The sequence below is a fragment of the Dermacentor variabilis genome, chromosome 5 (assembly GCF_050947875.1).
Source record: "Dermacentor variabilis isolate Ectoservices chromosome 5, ASM5094787v1, whole genome shotgun sequence".
NCBI lineage: Eukaryota > Metazoa > Arthropoda > Arachnida > Ixodida > Ixodidae > Dermacentor > Dermacentor variabilis.
Genome location: NC_134572.1, coordinates 26,692,235 through 26,706,579, shown reverse-complemented (window position 1 = coordinate 26,706,579; position 14,345 = coordinate 26,692,235). Strand labels below are relative to the sequence as shown.

Below are 14,345 nucleotides of genomic sequence, written 5' to 3'. Positions count from 1 at the left end.
TCTTCACTTTGTTAAGCAGCTCTAGACAGAAGTGAGGACATCTGTACATCATGCAACACACTCACTTTTTGAAAACACGAAGTGATATACAGATTATATATAAACCCACTTTCTTGCTGTGCAAGACTTGCCTCTGCATCAAGCCTGGAAGCAGCTCCTGTTCCATCAATGCTGTCCCCAGTGATGAGAGTGAGTGATGCCCTCAATTCTGCATAGTTGTGGTGATGGCTCTCGTCTGACTGGCTAGTGCATCGCATGTGTGCGGGTGGTGCCTTCCCCAGGAACTGGCGAACAGTTGGATGCACACTGGCCAGGGCCTGCTGGCTGTCCTCCCAGCCACCATGGATTGACGTTCCACCCTAAGGAAGATGTGCATTAACAGGCAAGAAGCATGAAAAGGCACAGTCAAGGTGAATCACAAGGAAACAGAACACCGACCAAAAAATGGCATGGCTAAAGGATAAAAGAGAAGTTGCAGCTTCTGCAGGAAGCTTTGTTCACTAAACAAAGTGACAGTTTGTAATATGCTTCTTTGTATATTATGAATTGACCTCCCAATGATGTGACATGAGATTCAATTAATCATTTCTCTAGAGACAAGTACTATTATTTAAGGAGTATTGACACAAATGATTGTTTTGTATTATTTTTGCTTTATTAGGCAACTGCCGACTCTGTAATCACTGGTATGACTGGTATGAGGCCTTAATTCCTCGAAGGCACAACAAATAATGAACTGAGAAATTTTTTAATGAGAGAAATTCAAAACTCAAAGCAAATTTAGCACAGCATCTTGGCCTAGGGCTAGTTTGCAAGGGTTCCTCTACATGTCATGAAAATGATGATGATGTCACATAGCCGACACACAAGCTGGTGCAGTGGTGAAGAGAGTACCCCACTGTTACAAATACTACAAATGTGGCTGCAAATATTATGAATACAGCCACATGAAAGAGTAGTGATGTCAGGCTCTTCCCTCATATCTCTACATTCTCCGGGCAAATTAGATTTTCTACACCCAGGGCGTAAACTGCTGTTGTTACTGGCAGCCTTCTATGGGCACACATAGCACCACAAGCTGCTCATATGATGTAGTCACATCACAAAGAAGATAACAAATAACAGATACGCACATTGTCGGAAGCAGCTTGCCCACCGCTGGCGTAGTACTTAGTGATGATGCCTACACGCAGACGATCCAGCATCATCTGGGCCTGGTAGATTCTCTGAAACACCAATGGCAGTGCATATTACCTTTTTTCTTGCTGCATTACCTCACAAACTGCTAAAAGTGTTCTTTTATGTTTGTAAATAATGTTGGGTGCTATAGCTGGCACCAGTGTGTAGGGGAGGATAACCTAGACTTCCTGTATGTGCATGCAGGCAGTGGAGCGTGAACAAACAAACGTTTCATACCAAGCATCTCTAGAATTCATAGAATTCATAGACAGACACAGACACAAGGATACTAGAATGACTGGATTTGTTTCTAGTACAACGGGCTCTGCAGTGTGTTTCCTTGTAAATCCTTCAGGTATTGTGTGCCCCACTGCCATGGCCGTATGTAGAGCATGTGTGTGCTCATATTACATCAGGAACAAACCATGCTTGTTAGTGCTAAAACTGTGGATAACTTGCTCGGTAGGATCACCGACTTGTCTAGAATTCACTAATTCTCCACTCCGCAGAAATGCAGAGTGCTGAAGGGGTTTACTGCATAGCAGAATGCACCTCATAACTCTTCAACTGCAATTTGGGCTCCAATTCAGTGCTTAATTAATCAATACAGCCCTGAAAGACAATGAATGAATAAAGATGAACGCAAGTACAGCATATGCATTCCATCAACGTTTTGACTTTGTTCTAAGCAAGAGAAACTGCAGGTGGTATGCGAAAGGTATGATAGTTGATAGAACAACAATAAATTGAGTGAATAACCTGGAGTGGAAAGACTACAACAACGTCAACAGCGGGAATTGTCACACTAGCTGCTGTAAACCAGAAAATTCAAACCTTGTTGATGAGGTCCAGTTCAGCCTCTCGGGCTGAGATTTCATCGCAGAATTGATTTCGCACAATCTTCTCAATTTTCTTGACAGCAGCATCCTTGGCTGTGGAAGTGAAAAGACAAATGGTTGGCATGGCTGCATGCATCTCAGCATGCAATGCAAAAGGCCTGCAGATTATCAAAAATGATTAGCATTTTCGGTAAGGCACGGCACATAATGTAAAAGGAAAGGTTGAACAAGAAACCCATCACTGTGCTTTCTTTGTGCAGTTCTACTATATTGGTAATATATCAAGGGACTCTGGTAATATTATGGGCACATGATTAAGAAAACGAAGCAAATGAAAGCTGCCTTTTAGAAGAAACCTTACTCAGTGAATATATATATATATGCAGCTAGTGCTCCCCTCCTTTACCACGCTGCTAAATGATAGACAGTTTGCAGCGTCATGCAATTACATATGTCACGCAATTAGAAACTTCTACTCCTATGCACGAAGCTTAAGGCATGAGATTTAAGCTATGCAGTCGGGGTTTTCAGGGAAGCTCTACATCTTATGTATCCGCGAATGGGCTTTAGCAGGTATGCCAACGCACGAACTCACGGTCTTTCATTACAATGCAAAATCTGGCGACAGAGGCAACAGTACTAAAACAAAATTTGGCTGGAGTTTTCCTTGCTCTTTAATTTAATGCGAAGGTGTAACAAGCGTTCTTTGCGAAGTTGACGCCTCAATGGTAGCGTATTATGCACGTCTTGAACCGATGACGTTCCAGCCAACATGACACAATTTTCACACAAAATAAAGTGCTTCTTTGCCACTGCATGGTACCACTATTTGTTGCGACCTTTCAGTCAAGCAGTGTGGTGGCGTAGTGCTCCAACCGTATGTACGCTGCTTATGCTCGCGTTGAATTGAAACAAGAAATGGTATCTATCGCGCCAACCTTTCGAGCGCAACCTTGTGTGTGTGCGTTTTCTTTTTGATAACTAATTCAAAGAGCCCCTTCAGTATCATAATTAAGCTACGGCGGCTACGGCCTCATCGTTTCGGTCGGTGGTCAACTCACCGTCTTGTTCGTGTAACTTGAGTCTCTTCTGCTGGGTTTGAAAAGGAATAGACTCATAGTCTGGGTCCTGATCGATGACCCTCTTTTGCCCCTGTGACATACTGCGGTAACAGGAGGCGAGGAATGAGAAAAATAACTCATGAAACAGAGGTGATTACTGCCCCTGTTCAGGGATCGAGGGGGGTCACCTCGATTATGTTCTCTCTGCGAAAAACATCTACAAACGCTGCATAACCTCATTAAGTGTATATTAAAAGCTTATTTTTCGCTTTCCATGTAGCCTGAAAGCCGATTATTACTCAATATAACAACCAATATCACTAGAAACGCAGCGCTTTCTTATGTTAATTGAAGGAGTTGACATTGTATCATGGGCGCCGCCATGTTTAAAACACACGCGCATGGAGCGCCATAAGCGATCACTTTCTCTGATGCAACAAACAAGTAAAAATAATGTAGGCAATTGAAGTAGATAATATTGCATAATTTTAGCCAAGCAATTTGAGATAGCCAGAATATACTAATCTTAAATATTACTGAGCTTGTGTGCTGATCAGGTGCGCGCGCTTGACCATAGTTGCTCGAGTACCTCGCGAGGAGCTCGCGGGGAGTAGGTGGCGCGGCGGGCGCTACGGGAGAAAATTTGCCACTGCGCCGACCGTTATTTGTGCGCACGGTGTTTGTGGATTGTTTTGTGTTGTCCGCGTTTTTTTTCTTCCCCCCGATAATGCCTTGCTTAGCTTGAAAAGCTGCTTTAATTTTCCGCCCCAGTGCCGAACCTCTCCCCAGCAGCCCTCTGGCATGAGCCGCTGTGATCCTTAGCAGTTACGCCATCGTGCTCGCTCGCAAATCTCCCACCAACACCCCCTTTTCCGTTCGACGACCCTTCATCGGCGAAGTCCCCCCGCCAACATCACATCATGTCCGGCAGTGGAATCGTGAGTGCGCAGGGCGCAGTGGTTTTCGGCGTGCCTCCTGCGGCAGCTGCGGCGGACCCGTGCGTGCAGTTGCAACCCTCTGTTCCCGTTGCGCAGAGATCTACGCTGTCTCCCAACGCATCACCTTTCGTGCCCAAGAACTTCGCTGTGCCTGTCGTGGCGGCGGCCACTCCACAAACTCCCTTCGCTGCTGCCGCGACGGCCCCAGCCGCAGCGACGGTGGCCGATAGCGACATGTCATACGCACCGCCACTGCCTCCCAATGTTCAAACCATCTACGTCACGTAAGCGTCTCTTCGCATCCGCGACCCTTGCGCGGCCGAGTCTCGCGCGACTTCTGTGTCGGGACGACCTTTCTCCGAACTATATTTTTTCTATCCCCTCACCCTCGCTTTCTTTTCTTCGTTGCCGAGCGAGTTGTGGTTTCACGTTGAAACGCCAGCGTGAAGAGGGCAACGGCACGCGTGCAGCGCCCGCGCTTTGGTGGGTCGTTTCGTTGTGCTCATGGGGATTCACCCGCCTTTTTCTTTTCCCTTTTGCGGTTGCCCTTCATTGCGTACAAAAAAAAAAAAAGAAAAAGAGAAAATGCTCGCTTGTTTGAACCGCCAACGTGAGACATAACTTCTCTCGCGTCTCCTTTCACGTGAGCGACGTGGCGTTTCCGAAGCGCATGGCGACTTCCCAAAATGTGGCGGATGCTATCCACCGTGGCGCATAATTCACGGCGCGCATGTTGATACATCCCGCGCTTCGCTTGCTATCGCCCCTCTCCCCTTTCAATTCATTGCGTGGCGTGATGATAGTAGTGTACCAGAATATATGATAGGTATTGTGCGGTGGCATCACAGTTGACAATTTGAACCGCATCCCGCTAAAAACAAAAATAACACCGGAAAGTCTCACTCGGGTATACGCTTTCAGAGCCAGGAAATGTGCGCGTTGTCGGCCGCTTGTATGCAGCGGCAGCGGAGGCAAGTGCTCGTCGTGTGTCGTAACTGTAGCTGATAAGGAAGCGACGGTTTCCTAAATCCTTTGTTGCTGCACCCGCTGCACCTCGATCGCAACTTGAACCGAATCCTCGCTCGTCGGCCGCTAAAGTTGCGAAACCTATCTGAGCCCACACCATGCCTACTGTTGACGTAGATGTGTCGGACAGGTTAACACGTGATAATGTTGACAGTGCGTGCAAACAGTTTTTTCACGCATCTTATGATGCACCTCACCCATTTTCTCACGCCTGAGAAGAAGGCCGAGGTCTCCATTTGATTTGTTGGGCTCCTCAGAGTCCTTGTCCGGACAAGGACCTTCGCTGAGGATACCCAATTTTTGAAATAAGTTATACCATGTGTTTGGCGCATGATAGCCTGAGTTGCTTATGCGCCATAAAACCCAGTACAATACAGTTGTACACTTAATTGTCCTCAAAAGAGAAAAGCCCGACAAGACGCTTGAAGGTGCGTGTCACCGTTTGAGTTGATCTGAGATATATAATGATTTGCACTGTTTTTTAAAAGATGGAAACTTAAAGTGGGCTACCGTCTTATTCCAACATTGTGCATAAGTCGTCACTTCTGGATAAATAACTAAAATGTCTGGCTCTTCTCACAAGAATATGAGCCTGTGTGGGGCATTGAGCTGAGCCTCAACACTGGGAGGGCACACAAAGGTAATGAAAACACAATTCATCTGCACTGACAAAGCGAACAAAATAACCAGTGATACACTTCACCGTGCCAGCATTCTAATGTTACCATAGTACAAAAGTTTTCTATGTCGACCAACATTCCAAATTTTTAAGTGTAGAAATGAATAACATGCTTGAGATCATGTAACATGTCTACGATAAAATGCCACTCATGACATGATGCATTTAATAAGCCTTTTTGTCTCTATGAATGGAAAGCAGCTCAGGAACTTTTCAGTTCTGCATGAAAAAGCAGTGCAGCCCTATATTGAGAAAATTAATTCCAGCAGTATTTTTGACAACCTTGTTTTCAGTACTTGTGCGAATAATTTTTTTAAGCATAATGCTTGATCAGTATTAAAGGTGTAAGTTAAGCATGTTTTAGCACTTTTGAATGAAAGAATCCTGACTCTGTCACATGTAGCAAAGTTGCATTGCATAACATGTTGCACACTCACTTGAGTGCTGAGTAAATGCCAGCCTTCTTGGCGCTTGCACAATGTGTGAAAGGCTTGCCTTGAGCAGTCTTGAGCTGATCTGCTGAAGCTTGAAGCATGTTACAAATGTAATCAGATAAAATCAAGTTGAAGTTCCCTTGTTCCTTTATGTGCGAAAGGGCATGTTCATTTTCTAATAATTTTAGTAAGTTAGAGAAAGTCTCCTGAGAGTATGTAAAAACACTAGTTTGTCTCAACAAGCAGACAGTTGAATTACAGGACAGAACTATAACATTGTAATTTCTCAGGGGTTCATTTGCTTTTTTTTTATAGTGCAAAGTGTGGCTCATTCTTTCTTTGGGCTCTGAAGTGATTGAGAAGAAATACTTTTCTCTTTCTCATAAGATGCTGGAGGCAAAAGGACTAACCTATACTGACAAGCGTGCCAAATTTTTGGCATCACTGCACAAGAGCAGACAAAGTTTTGTTGACTGTGAGGACACATGAACGAGCAAAACATCACTACCTAAGCCTGCAGCCAGAAATTGAGAGTTGCATTGTGTAGCCGTGTGCATCATTTGTGTAATGCACATATGCACCCAGGCTGTGTGTGGCATGCTTTCCTTGTTTTCCCCCAGGCTTTTAGTGCCCTGAAAACTTGTCTGAGCAGCTGTGTGTTGTTGTTGTTTAGTGAATGCATGCTAATCAGGAAATAGTGCAGGAGTTTTTAAAAAGTTAGAGGGATATGAAGCTATATAAAAATACAGCATTACATTACAAAATGCAGTTGATATTTTGAAGCAAAGGTTAGTAAGAAAATACTGAAGCAATGGCTGAGGAGGTTTAATTTCCAAAAGCAACAAAGTAGCTACCAGAGATGTAGTGTAAGGTTCTGGCTTAATTTTAATCATCCAGGGCTTTTTAATGGGCGGGCAAACTGCTGTACACTAACGCTTTTGCATTCTACGATCATTGGAATCTGGTTGTGCCCCTTGGAATACCACAGCCACTGCGGCAGGTTGCACTGTAAATAATTAACATAGTTGCAAGTGTTTGATGTTTGCTATGTCCTGCCTCTAAAGAGTCTAATAGCAAATGGCAAGCCACAAATTATAGGGTAATCTTGTGCGGTCATTGAAAATGGGGGTAGTTGTCATGGCAGTACCCAAAATATTGCTCATGTCCAATTGTTATGCAGTGTAAAACATGCGCATGGTTCACGCAATGCAACTGAAGTGCTTTCTTGATTATTGACATTCACAGGCACAAATGGTTTGCCATTCACTTCTTGGGCACTATAAATTAATGCAGGAGTGAGTCGGTGGCTGCTGCTAAAGGGCAACTCTGGCAATTTTTCAGTGTCTGCTGACCTTGATAAAATATCGAATTTATGTTCTCTTCTGCACTCCGATTATCTGGGTCAAACTATATGACTGCAAGTCATTTAGTTTTCTTGAAAATAAATTTTAAAGATTGGTTGCATGTTCCTGACTCATGCCCATGAACGTATCACTTTTTTACTGGCTACCCTATGTTTGACATTGGAGGCTACACCGCCACCTCGCCCAGAAAGGACGAAGCTCGTTCCTTTTCCTACAAGACGACTTCTGACAATCGTCGTTTTGACTGATGTGTGGTAACTGGTGCTTCTCTCCGTCTTACTGCAGCACACTGCATTGAGCTTGGGGCATGTCAGCTGCCTCGTGCGGCAGTGGTGGGTCAAAAGCAAATGGCGATCCTTCAGCGCTCATACTGTTGCTGGAATCATCCTTGAAATAGCTGCTGTGTAGTTTGAAAGAGCTGAAAAAGTTCCCCGTGTCGTCAGAAGACATCGTGAGCATTGCTTCTTGGCGTGTGCACCACGTGTACTGCATATTTAGTACATGTTCTGTGTGTTTTCGTTGTGGTAGTGTAGGATCTGACGTCATCGTAGACGTCGCACGATGCAGCCACCTGTTTTGGTTTGATACCTCGTTTATTGGATATTGATGACTTTCTAAGCAAATTGGACCAGCCTACTGGTGGCAGGACTGTCAATGCCATTTGAAAATGACTATATCCTACTACCTTAAAAAAAAATGTTGGAGTTGCCCTTTAATAACAAGAGCAGAGCAGAGCAGATTTGGGCTAAGTATAACTAAATATATGATGAAACTAATGAAAAAAAATTTTTTTTTTTATATTATAGGCAGTGAGATGTTTGCAGTATGAGGAGACTTCTGTAAGTAATATATTATACAGAGCATTGCATGCATGCTGGATTTATTTAGGGATCACTGCATTTCCAGGTGCACTGAGGAGAAATGTTGGTGATCCCAAAGCTGCTAACAGAAGCATGCTAGAATGTTGCAATTCATAGTTGTGAGTCCTCCGTGCTGACTTTTTTTCCATTCCTGCCTATGTCAATGAAGAATGCTGCCTTTACAATAGGACTGACGCTGTCTCAAAGGCATTCTGACCCTGTGTGTGAGGTTGCGGATTTGATTTCGCAGCTGTGCAGTGGGGGCAGAATGCAAAAATGCTTGTTTACCTATCTTTGTGTGCATGTTAAAAGACAGTACTTCGCAAAGTTCAATATAATCCACAGCTGGTATCTTTCCTAGCCCCTGCATTGTTATGAGAGTTAAACACAGTCATTCACTCATCCAATTAATTAATCAATCAATCAAATAAACATGGAATCAGAAGAGCAGCACACAATGTTCCTAAAACTATGGTTGAGAGATGTTTTTAACAGATGCAACATCTGCAGAAGGCAGCCACTTGTGAGTTGAACTGTTTCTTCTTTTTCCCCTGCCTCTGCATTTGTTTGCAAGCAAGCCATTATGTTGTGCCAATGTGCAGGGGCCTGCCTGGATACTATGCCTCGTACGTGCCAACACCAGCGATGCCCTTCTACACCATGCAGTACCAATGTCTGTACCAGCCCACACCACCCATGGGTGTCTGCTGCCCTATGGAGGAGAGCATGCCATCAGTGGCTGACGAACCACCTGTTACTGCCATAGTGGCTCCTGCCACTGCAGCTACTTCTGGGGTGAGCAGTTAACTTGGCTTGTCCTGACAGAGGGTTTAACTGAATTTACATTTCAATGTACTTCAAGAATCAAGAATCAAGAAGTCTTTATTGAGTAACACAAACAAAATGTATACACAGATATTTGGACCGATAGCCAATGAGGCTAGTAAGCGGTCCAATACAAAATAACATATAGGACAGCAATCACAAACACATTGAAGAAAAACTAACTTTGTAGCCTTGCTTCCATTACCAAAAAATGTTTCTTGCATGTCAGTTTGAAATTCCTAGCTTGCTTTACTTCAATTGGCAACGAGTTCCAAATTTTCGCTCCTGTAAATTCTATTCGTCTTTCTCCGTACGCATTATGGCAAATAGGAAGGTTAAAATTGCCATTGCTGGCTTGTCTAGTGTTGCGGACGGGAATACTGAATGCACCAAGAGGTAAGGGGTAGTTGGTATTTATAATATTATTAACCATAAGAGCTATTTTGTAATCGCGTAAGGTTGTGAATGACATGATTTGCATTGCGTCAAAAATGTTATTGTTAGAACTATTCGAAGAAGGTAATCCCATGGTTTTCAAGGCACGTTTTTGTAGTCTTAGCAATGGTGTTAAATACGTTTTGTATGTGATTCCCCATGATTCACTGCAATAACTGAGATGACTGTGACATAATGAAAAATACAGTGATCTAAGAATAGCAGGTGGAAAGTGCCGCCGTGCCCTAGACAAGGTAAAACAACCGTACGCAACCTTTTTACACACACTGTGCACCTGTTCCTTCCAAGACAAGTGGCAGTCGAACATGACCCCTAAATATTTAAAAGAAGACACACTATCAATAACATTGTTGTCAACACATATAGAAAAATCACTTAATTCAATACACTTTTGTTTTGAACGAAAAATAACATATTTAGTTTTTTCAGTGTTTAAAGTTAGATGATTATTACGAAACCAGGTCGAGGTACGTTGGAGTTCATTGTTAATAGGATTTTCTATTGATTCAAGTGAGTTGCCAGTAAAGATAAGTGCAGTGTCATCCGCATACATCAAAATTTGAGAACACTGTATTGCATTGGGGAGGTCATTAATAAAGAGCGAAAATAAAAGCGGTCCCAGAACTGACCCCTGGGGTACACCACACGTAACAGTTTGGTATGCAGACTTGAACTGTTTGAGGACAACTTGCTGCTGTCGTGAAGAAAGATAACTTTTAAAGAATTCAAGGGCCCCGCTACGCACACCATATGCTGCCAGTTTCATTAAAAGAATGGAGTGTGAAACTGTGTCGAAAGCTTTTTTGATGTCTATAAATACGCTTACAGCAACATTATGGTTATGAAGAGCAGATAGGATAAGCTGTGATAGAGTAACTACAGCCGTGGACGTGGACCTGCTAGAAACAAATCCGTGTTGCTGAGGACAAATAATATGATTAACATCAAGAAAGGTTTTCAGTTGGAAAGCAATTAATTTTTCAAAAATGGTATTGACGACACTCAGTACAGATATTGGCCTGTAACTAGACGGGTTGTTAGGGTCACCAGTTTTAAATATCGGAACAACTTTTGCAACTTTTAAAGTATCGGGGTATAAGCTAGAGTGTATCGCATGATTGAATATTCTGCACAAAGGAACACAAAACAAATCAATGTTGTCCTTGATTACCTTAGCCATTATGCCGTCTGGCCTGGCCGCTTTATTCGTGGGCATGTTCGCCACAACACTTGCAACTTCATCGCTAGTAATGTTCGAGAAACTGAATTCATTATTAATACATCGAGGTATGTCGGATGTCACTGAAGCTAAGGGAGTAGGTTGCGCACTGTTCTGACCGTATGTTGTGAAGAACTGATTAAACTGGTCTGCAGTCTCTATTGACAAGTTGACAGGAACAATCTGTTTTCTTTTAGCTGTTCCCGTAACTTCTCCTACAATCTTCCATACTTGCTTTGTGTCATTTCCTTGACAATTAACCAAATTAGTATAATACAATTTCTTTGATTTTCTCATCAGCGCCACGGATTTGTTTCTGTAATACTTAAACTGTTTCAAGTAATAAGCATTTGTTCTGTTGTTTTTGAGCTTATTATAGTATGAATCCTTCTTTTTCAATACTGTGAGTATTTCCTCAGTAATCCAAGGACATATGGCATGTTTGTAGTTGCGCCGAGAAAACTTCAGTGTTGACTTAGTAATTGCATCGGAAACAGCAGATACGAAGTTAGCAAATTCTGTGTGAACGTCACTGTGACACAGATTTTCGAAATGAATAGATTCGAGCAAACGCCTGACATGCGCGTAGTCCACCCGTGAAAATACATTGGTATGGGTAGGGCAAATACAATCGATACCCGACCGTGGCAGAAACAGAAAAGTTGAACAGTGATCAGCAATGTTTTGGTTACAAACACCAGCGCAGGCATCCATATCACGGTTACATAAGATGTGATCAATAATTGTTGCAGACTGATGTGTAATTCTAGTGGGCACATTGATAACATTCTTGAGGTTGAACGATTCCAGTAAGAAAATATAATCTGGACAGTCATCCTTTAATAAGTCGATATTGAAATCACCAACTATTGCTAACTGATTATTAAAAGACATCAGAGGAACCAGAATGGACTCCATATCAGATATGAACTGACTTGTGCACGTGTTTGGCGGACGATATACCACGCCTATTACGACGTCTGTCTTAAGGCGAATAAAAAGTGCTTCTGTGGTATTAGAGCTCAGAGAGGAATCCGAGAGCTGTTGATAATCTATGCCGTTTTTTATAAAAAGAGCAACGCCACCCCCTCGTGCGGTGCTATCTCTTGGTAAAGATAGCGTTGTGTAACCCGGTATGTACGGTATTTCTCCTTTCTTAAGCCAGGTTTCAGTTACAGCGATAAGATCATACTGGAAAGAATGTTGCGATAAATGTACAGTGAGTTGGTCTAAATTTTTATTTATGCTGCGGACATTGCAATGAAAAATGGAAAGGTTTTCGCTCTCGTGCCACTTAGCACTGATTTCCTCGACGGAAAAGGCCATGTTTCTAGACTACCTGAGCAAGATCAGCGTCACAGGTTATATGTAGAACATGCGAGGTATCTGTCTTGCGCATCAGGATCTTGCCATCTGATACCCATGCGTGTTTCCACTGTTTTTCCTTTTTGGCTTTCCGTGCTTTACCTAGCAAAATTTTGTTTGCCGGGCACAAATGTTCGTTGATGAACACGGGATTTTCGTGATCGTCAAAGCTCAGAAGTGTAGTGTTCAGCCGTTGCTTTTTCGCTGTTTTCAGAATGCTGTCTCTCACTTTCCTGGAAGCAAACTTAACAATGATGTTGGGTTCGTCCTTGTTTTTTGAGGGCACACGATGGATAGCTTCAACATCGGATTCATCGAACTTGGTGCTCAAGAGATGACAGATCGATGTCATCACTGAAATCAGATTTTCAGTGGGTGCTGGAGGGATGCCTTTGATTTCAAGGTTATTTCTTCTACTGTACTGCTGCAGTTCAGTCAATTCGTGCCTGAGAGTTTTCACTTCATTTGTGAGTCGGTTGTTTTCTTTTTTTATTTCCAGGTTTACGTTTTTCACGTCAGACAGGGTCTTTTTGAGCTCAGAGATCTCTGTTCTAAATTCTTCGAACTTTTCATTGATAAAGCCCATTGAAGTTTTGACAGATTCCATTTCAGATTCAATCACATGCTTTATATCTTGCTTTAGTTCACTTTGCTTAGAGTTAAACTGTGCACTCAAGTCAGTCATAGCCTTTACAAGTTCTTTTATAGTTGAAGGAGGCTTATCACCCATGCTGGACACAAACACGAACGGAGCAATCCAGTAGCCTAAGATCGATGTAATCAAAGATACAGGATACACACCTGCAATGAACGAAGAAGGCGGTTAGCCTCTGCCTGGTTGCGAAGGCTGCCTGGATTGCTCCGTGAATGATGTGGGGACCGTCGTGCAGCGGTTATATAGGGGACGCCGTTGATATCGGACAGTAGTGCGCAGGTGCGGCTTGCCAGTAGAGAACGGAGGGAGGGGGACGATCCGTGGACACGTGTAGGTTCCACCAGCAGTGACGGTAGCAGCTTCGGATTCCGCTCCTCAAACGCGCATTTCTGCAATGAACGAAGAAGGCGGTTAGCCTCTGCCTGGTTGCGAAGGCTGCCTGGATTGCTCCGTGAATGATGTGGGGACCGTCGTGCAGCGGTTATATAGGGGACGCCGTTGATATCGGACAGTAGTGCGCAGGTGCGGCTTGCCAGTAGAGAACGGAGGGAGGGGGACGATCCGTGGACACGTGTAGGTTCCACCAGCAGTGACGGTAGCAGCTTCGGATTCCGCTCCTCAAACGCGCACTTGTGGGACACCTTTGTCCACAAGACAGGCTGGTTACTAGTGAAGCAGTTCGTGCACTTCTGAAGATGTGAAAAGTGATTGTGCATAGATAGAATATAGATAGCAAACTGTACAATCATGTCAGTCATGCAATATGACAGGCATGTTTGAATTTGTTGTTGGAATAACTCTAAGAAGCAGTTCACTTGAAATACACTTGCATAGGCCTTCCGTCGCAGATCTGTGTATGACACCACAAGTAAATCAAGCTTCAGAAGCATGTGTGAAGTACCATGAAATTTTTTGCCGACAAAAATGGCAGTGGGGCCAGTCTCTGCACTCGTCTCGTATGGCTCAAGTAGTGCCTTGAACCTAAAGATAACAACAAAGCTAAGTCTAGGTGCTTTCTGTGAACCTGTGTTACCTGTAGTCCTGAGGCCTAACGGACAATTGGGATGCGCCACTTAAAGTAAAAAAAAAAGTTTCATTGGTTCTTTGCTTCAACATGTACACATGCCACGTTTGTAGTAGCATGCACGTCCTTTTCCTTTTACACTGCCTGAATTTGCTGAGTGGTCGGCACATTGGATTTGAATTAGGGACATCCTTTTTTTGTTCAATAATTGATCATTGAGCTTACAAAATTAGGATAATTGGTTGTCATACTGTGGCAACACATAAAAATGTGGCAGCACACATATCTATTCTGAAAACATGTCTTGTTAAGTGCTCTGCATGCCTTTTACGTGAATTAGAAAATATTAAAGTTAAGATTCTGCCAGCAGCATGTTAGAAGCTGCGATAATAGTGGGCCTGCACCAACTACAGCCACATTC

At 43.3% G+C, this 14,345-nt stretch overlaps 2 protein-coding genes across 3 annotated transcripts in view; one reads left to right on the top strand and one right to left on the bottom strand.

Annotated features, from left to right (window-relative positions):
- The window catches only part of D12 (YEATS domain containing 2 homolog D12), a 34,836-nt gene extending 31,361 nt beyond the window's left edge, over positions 1–3,475 (bottom strand). The window contains exons 1-4 of the mRNA XM_075692015.1: positions 3,080–3,475; positions 2,014–2,111; positions 1,134–1,226; positions 132–359 (exon numbers count right to left, since the gene is read on the bottom strand). Coding sequence (XP_075548130.1) covers positions 132–359; positions 1,134–1,226; positions 2,014–2,111; positions 3,080–3,179 — 519 coding nt within the window. The 5' untranslated portion in view covers positions 3,180–3,475. The remainder of the gene's footprint in view (positions 1–131; positions 360–1,133; positions 1,227–2,013; positions 2,112–3,079) is intronic.
- Positions 3,476–3,690: 215 nt separating this feature from the next.
- The window catches only part of Sbp2 (SECIS-binding protein 2), a 100,670-nt gene continuing 90,015 nt past the window's right edge, over positions 3,691–14,345 (top strand). Inside the window, exons 1-3 of one of the 2 annotated variants that reach the window (XM_075692013.1) lie at positions 3,691–4,017; positions 4,114–4,301; positions 8,983–9,175. In XM_075692013.1, the coding sequence (XP_075548128.1) occupies positions 4,000–4,017; positions 4,114–4,301; positions 8,983–9,175 (399 nt within the window). In that variant the 5' untranslated portion in view covers positions 3,691–3,999. Of the gene's footprint in view, positions 4,302–8,982; positions 9,176–14,345 lie in introns of both variants that reach the window. The other variant, XM_075692012.1, reaches the window with a different exon arrangement.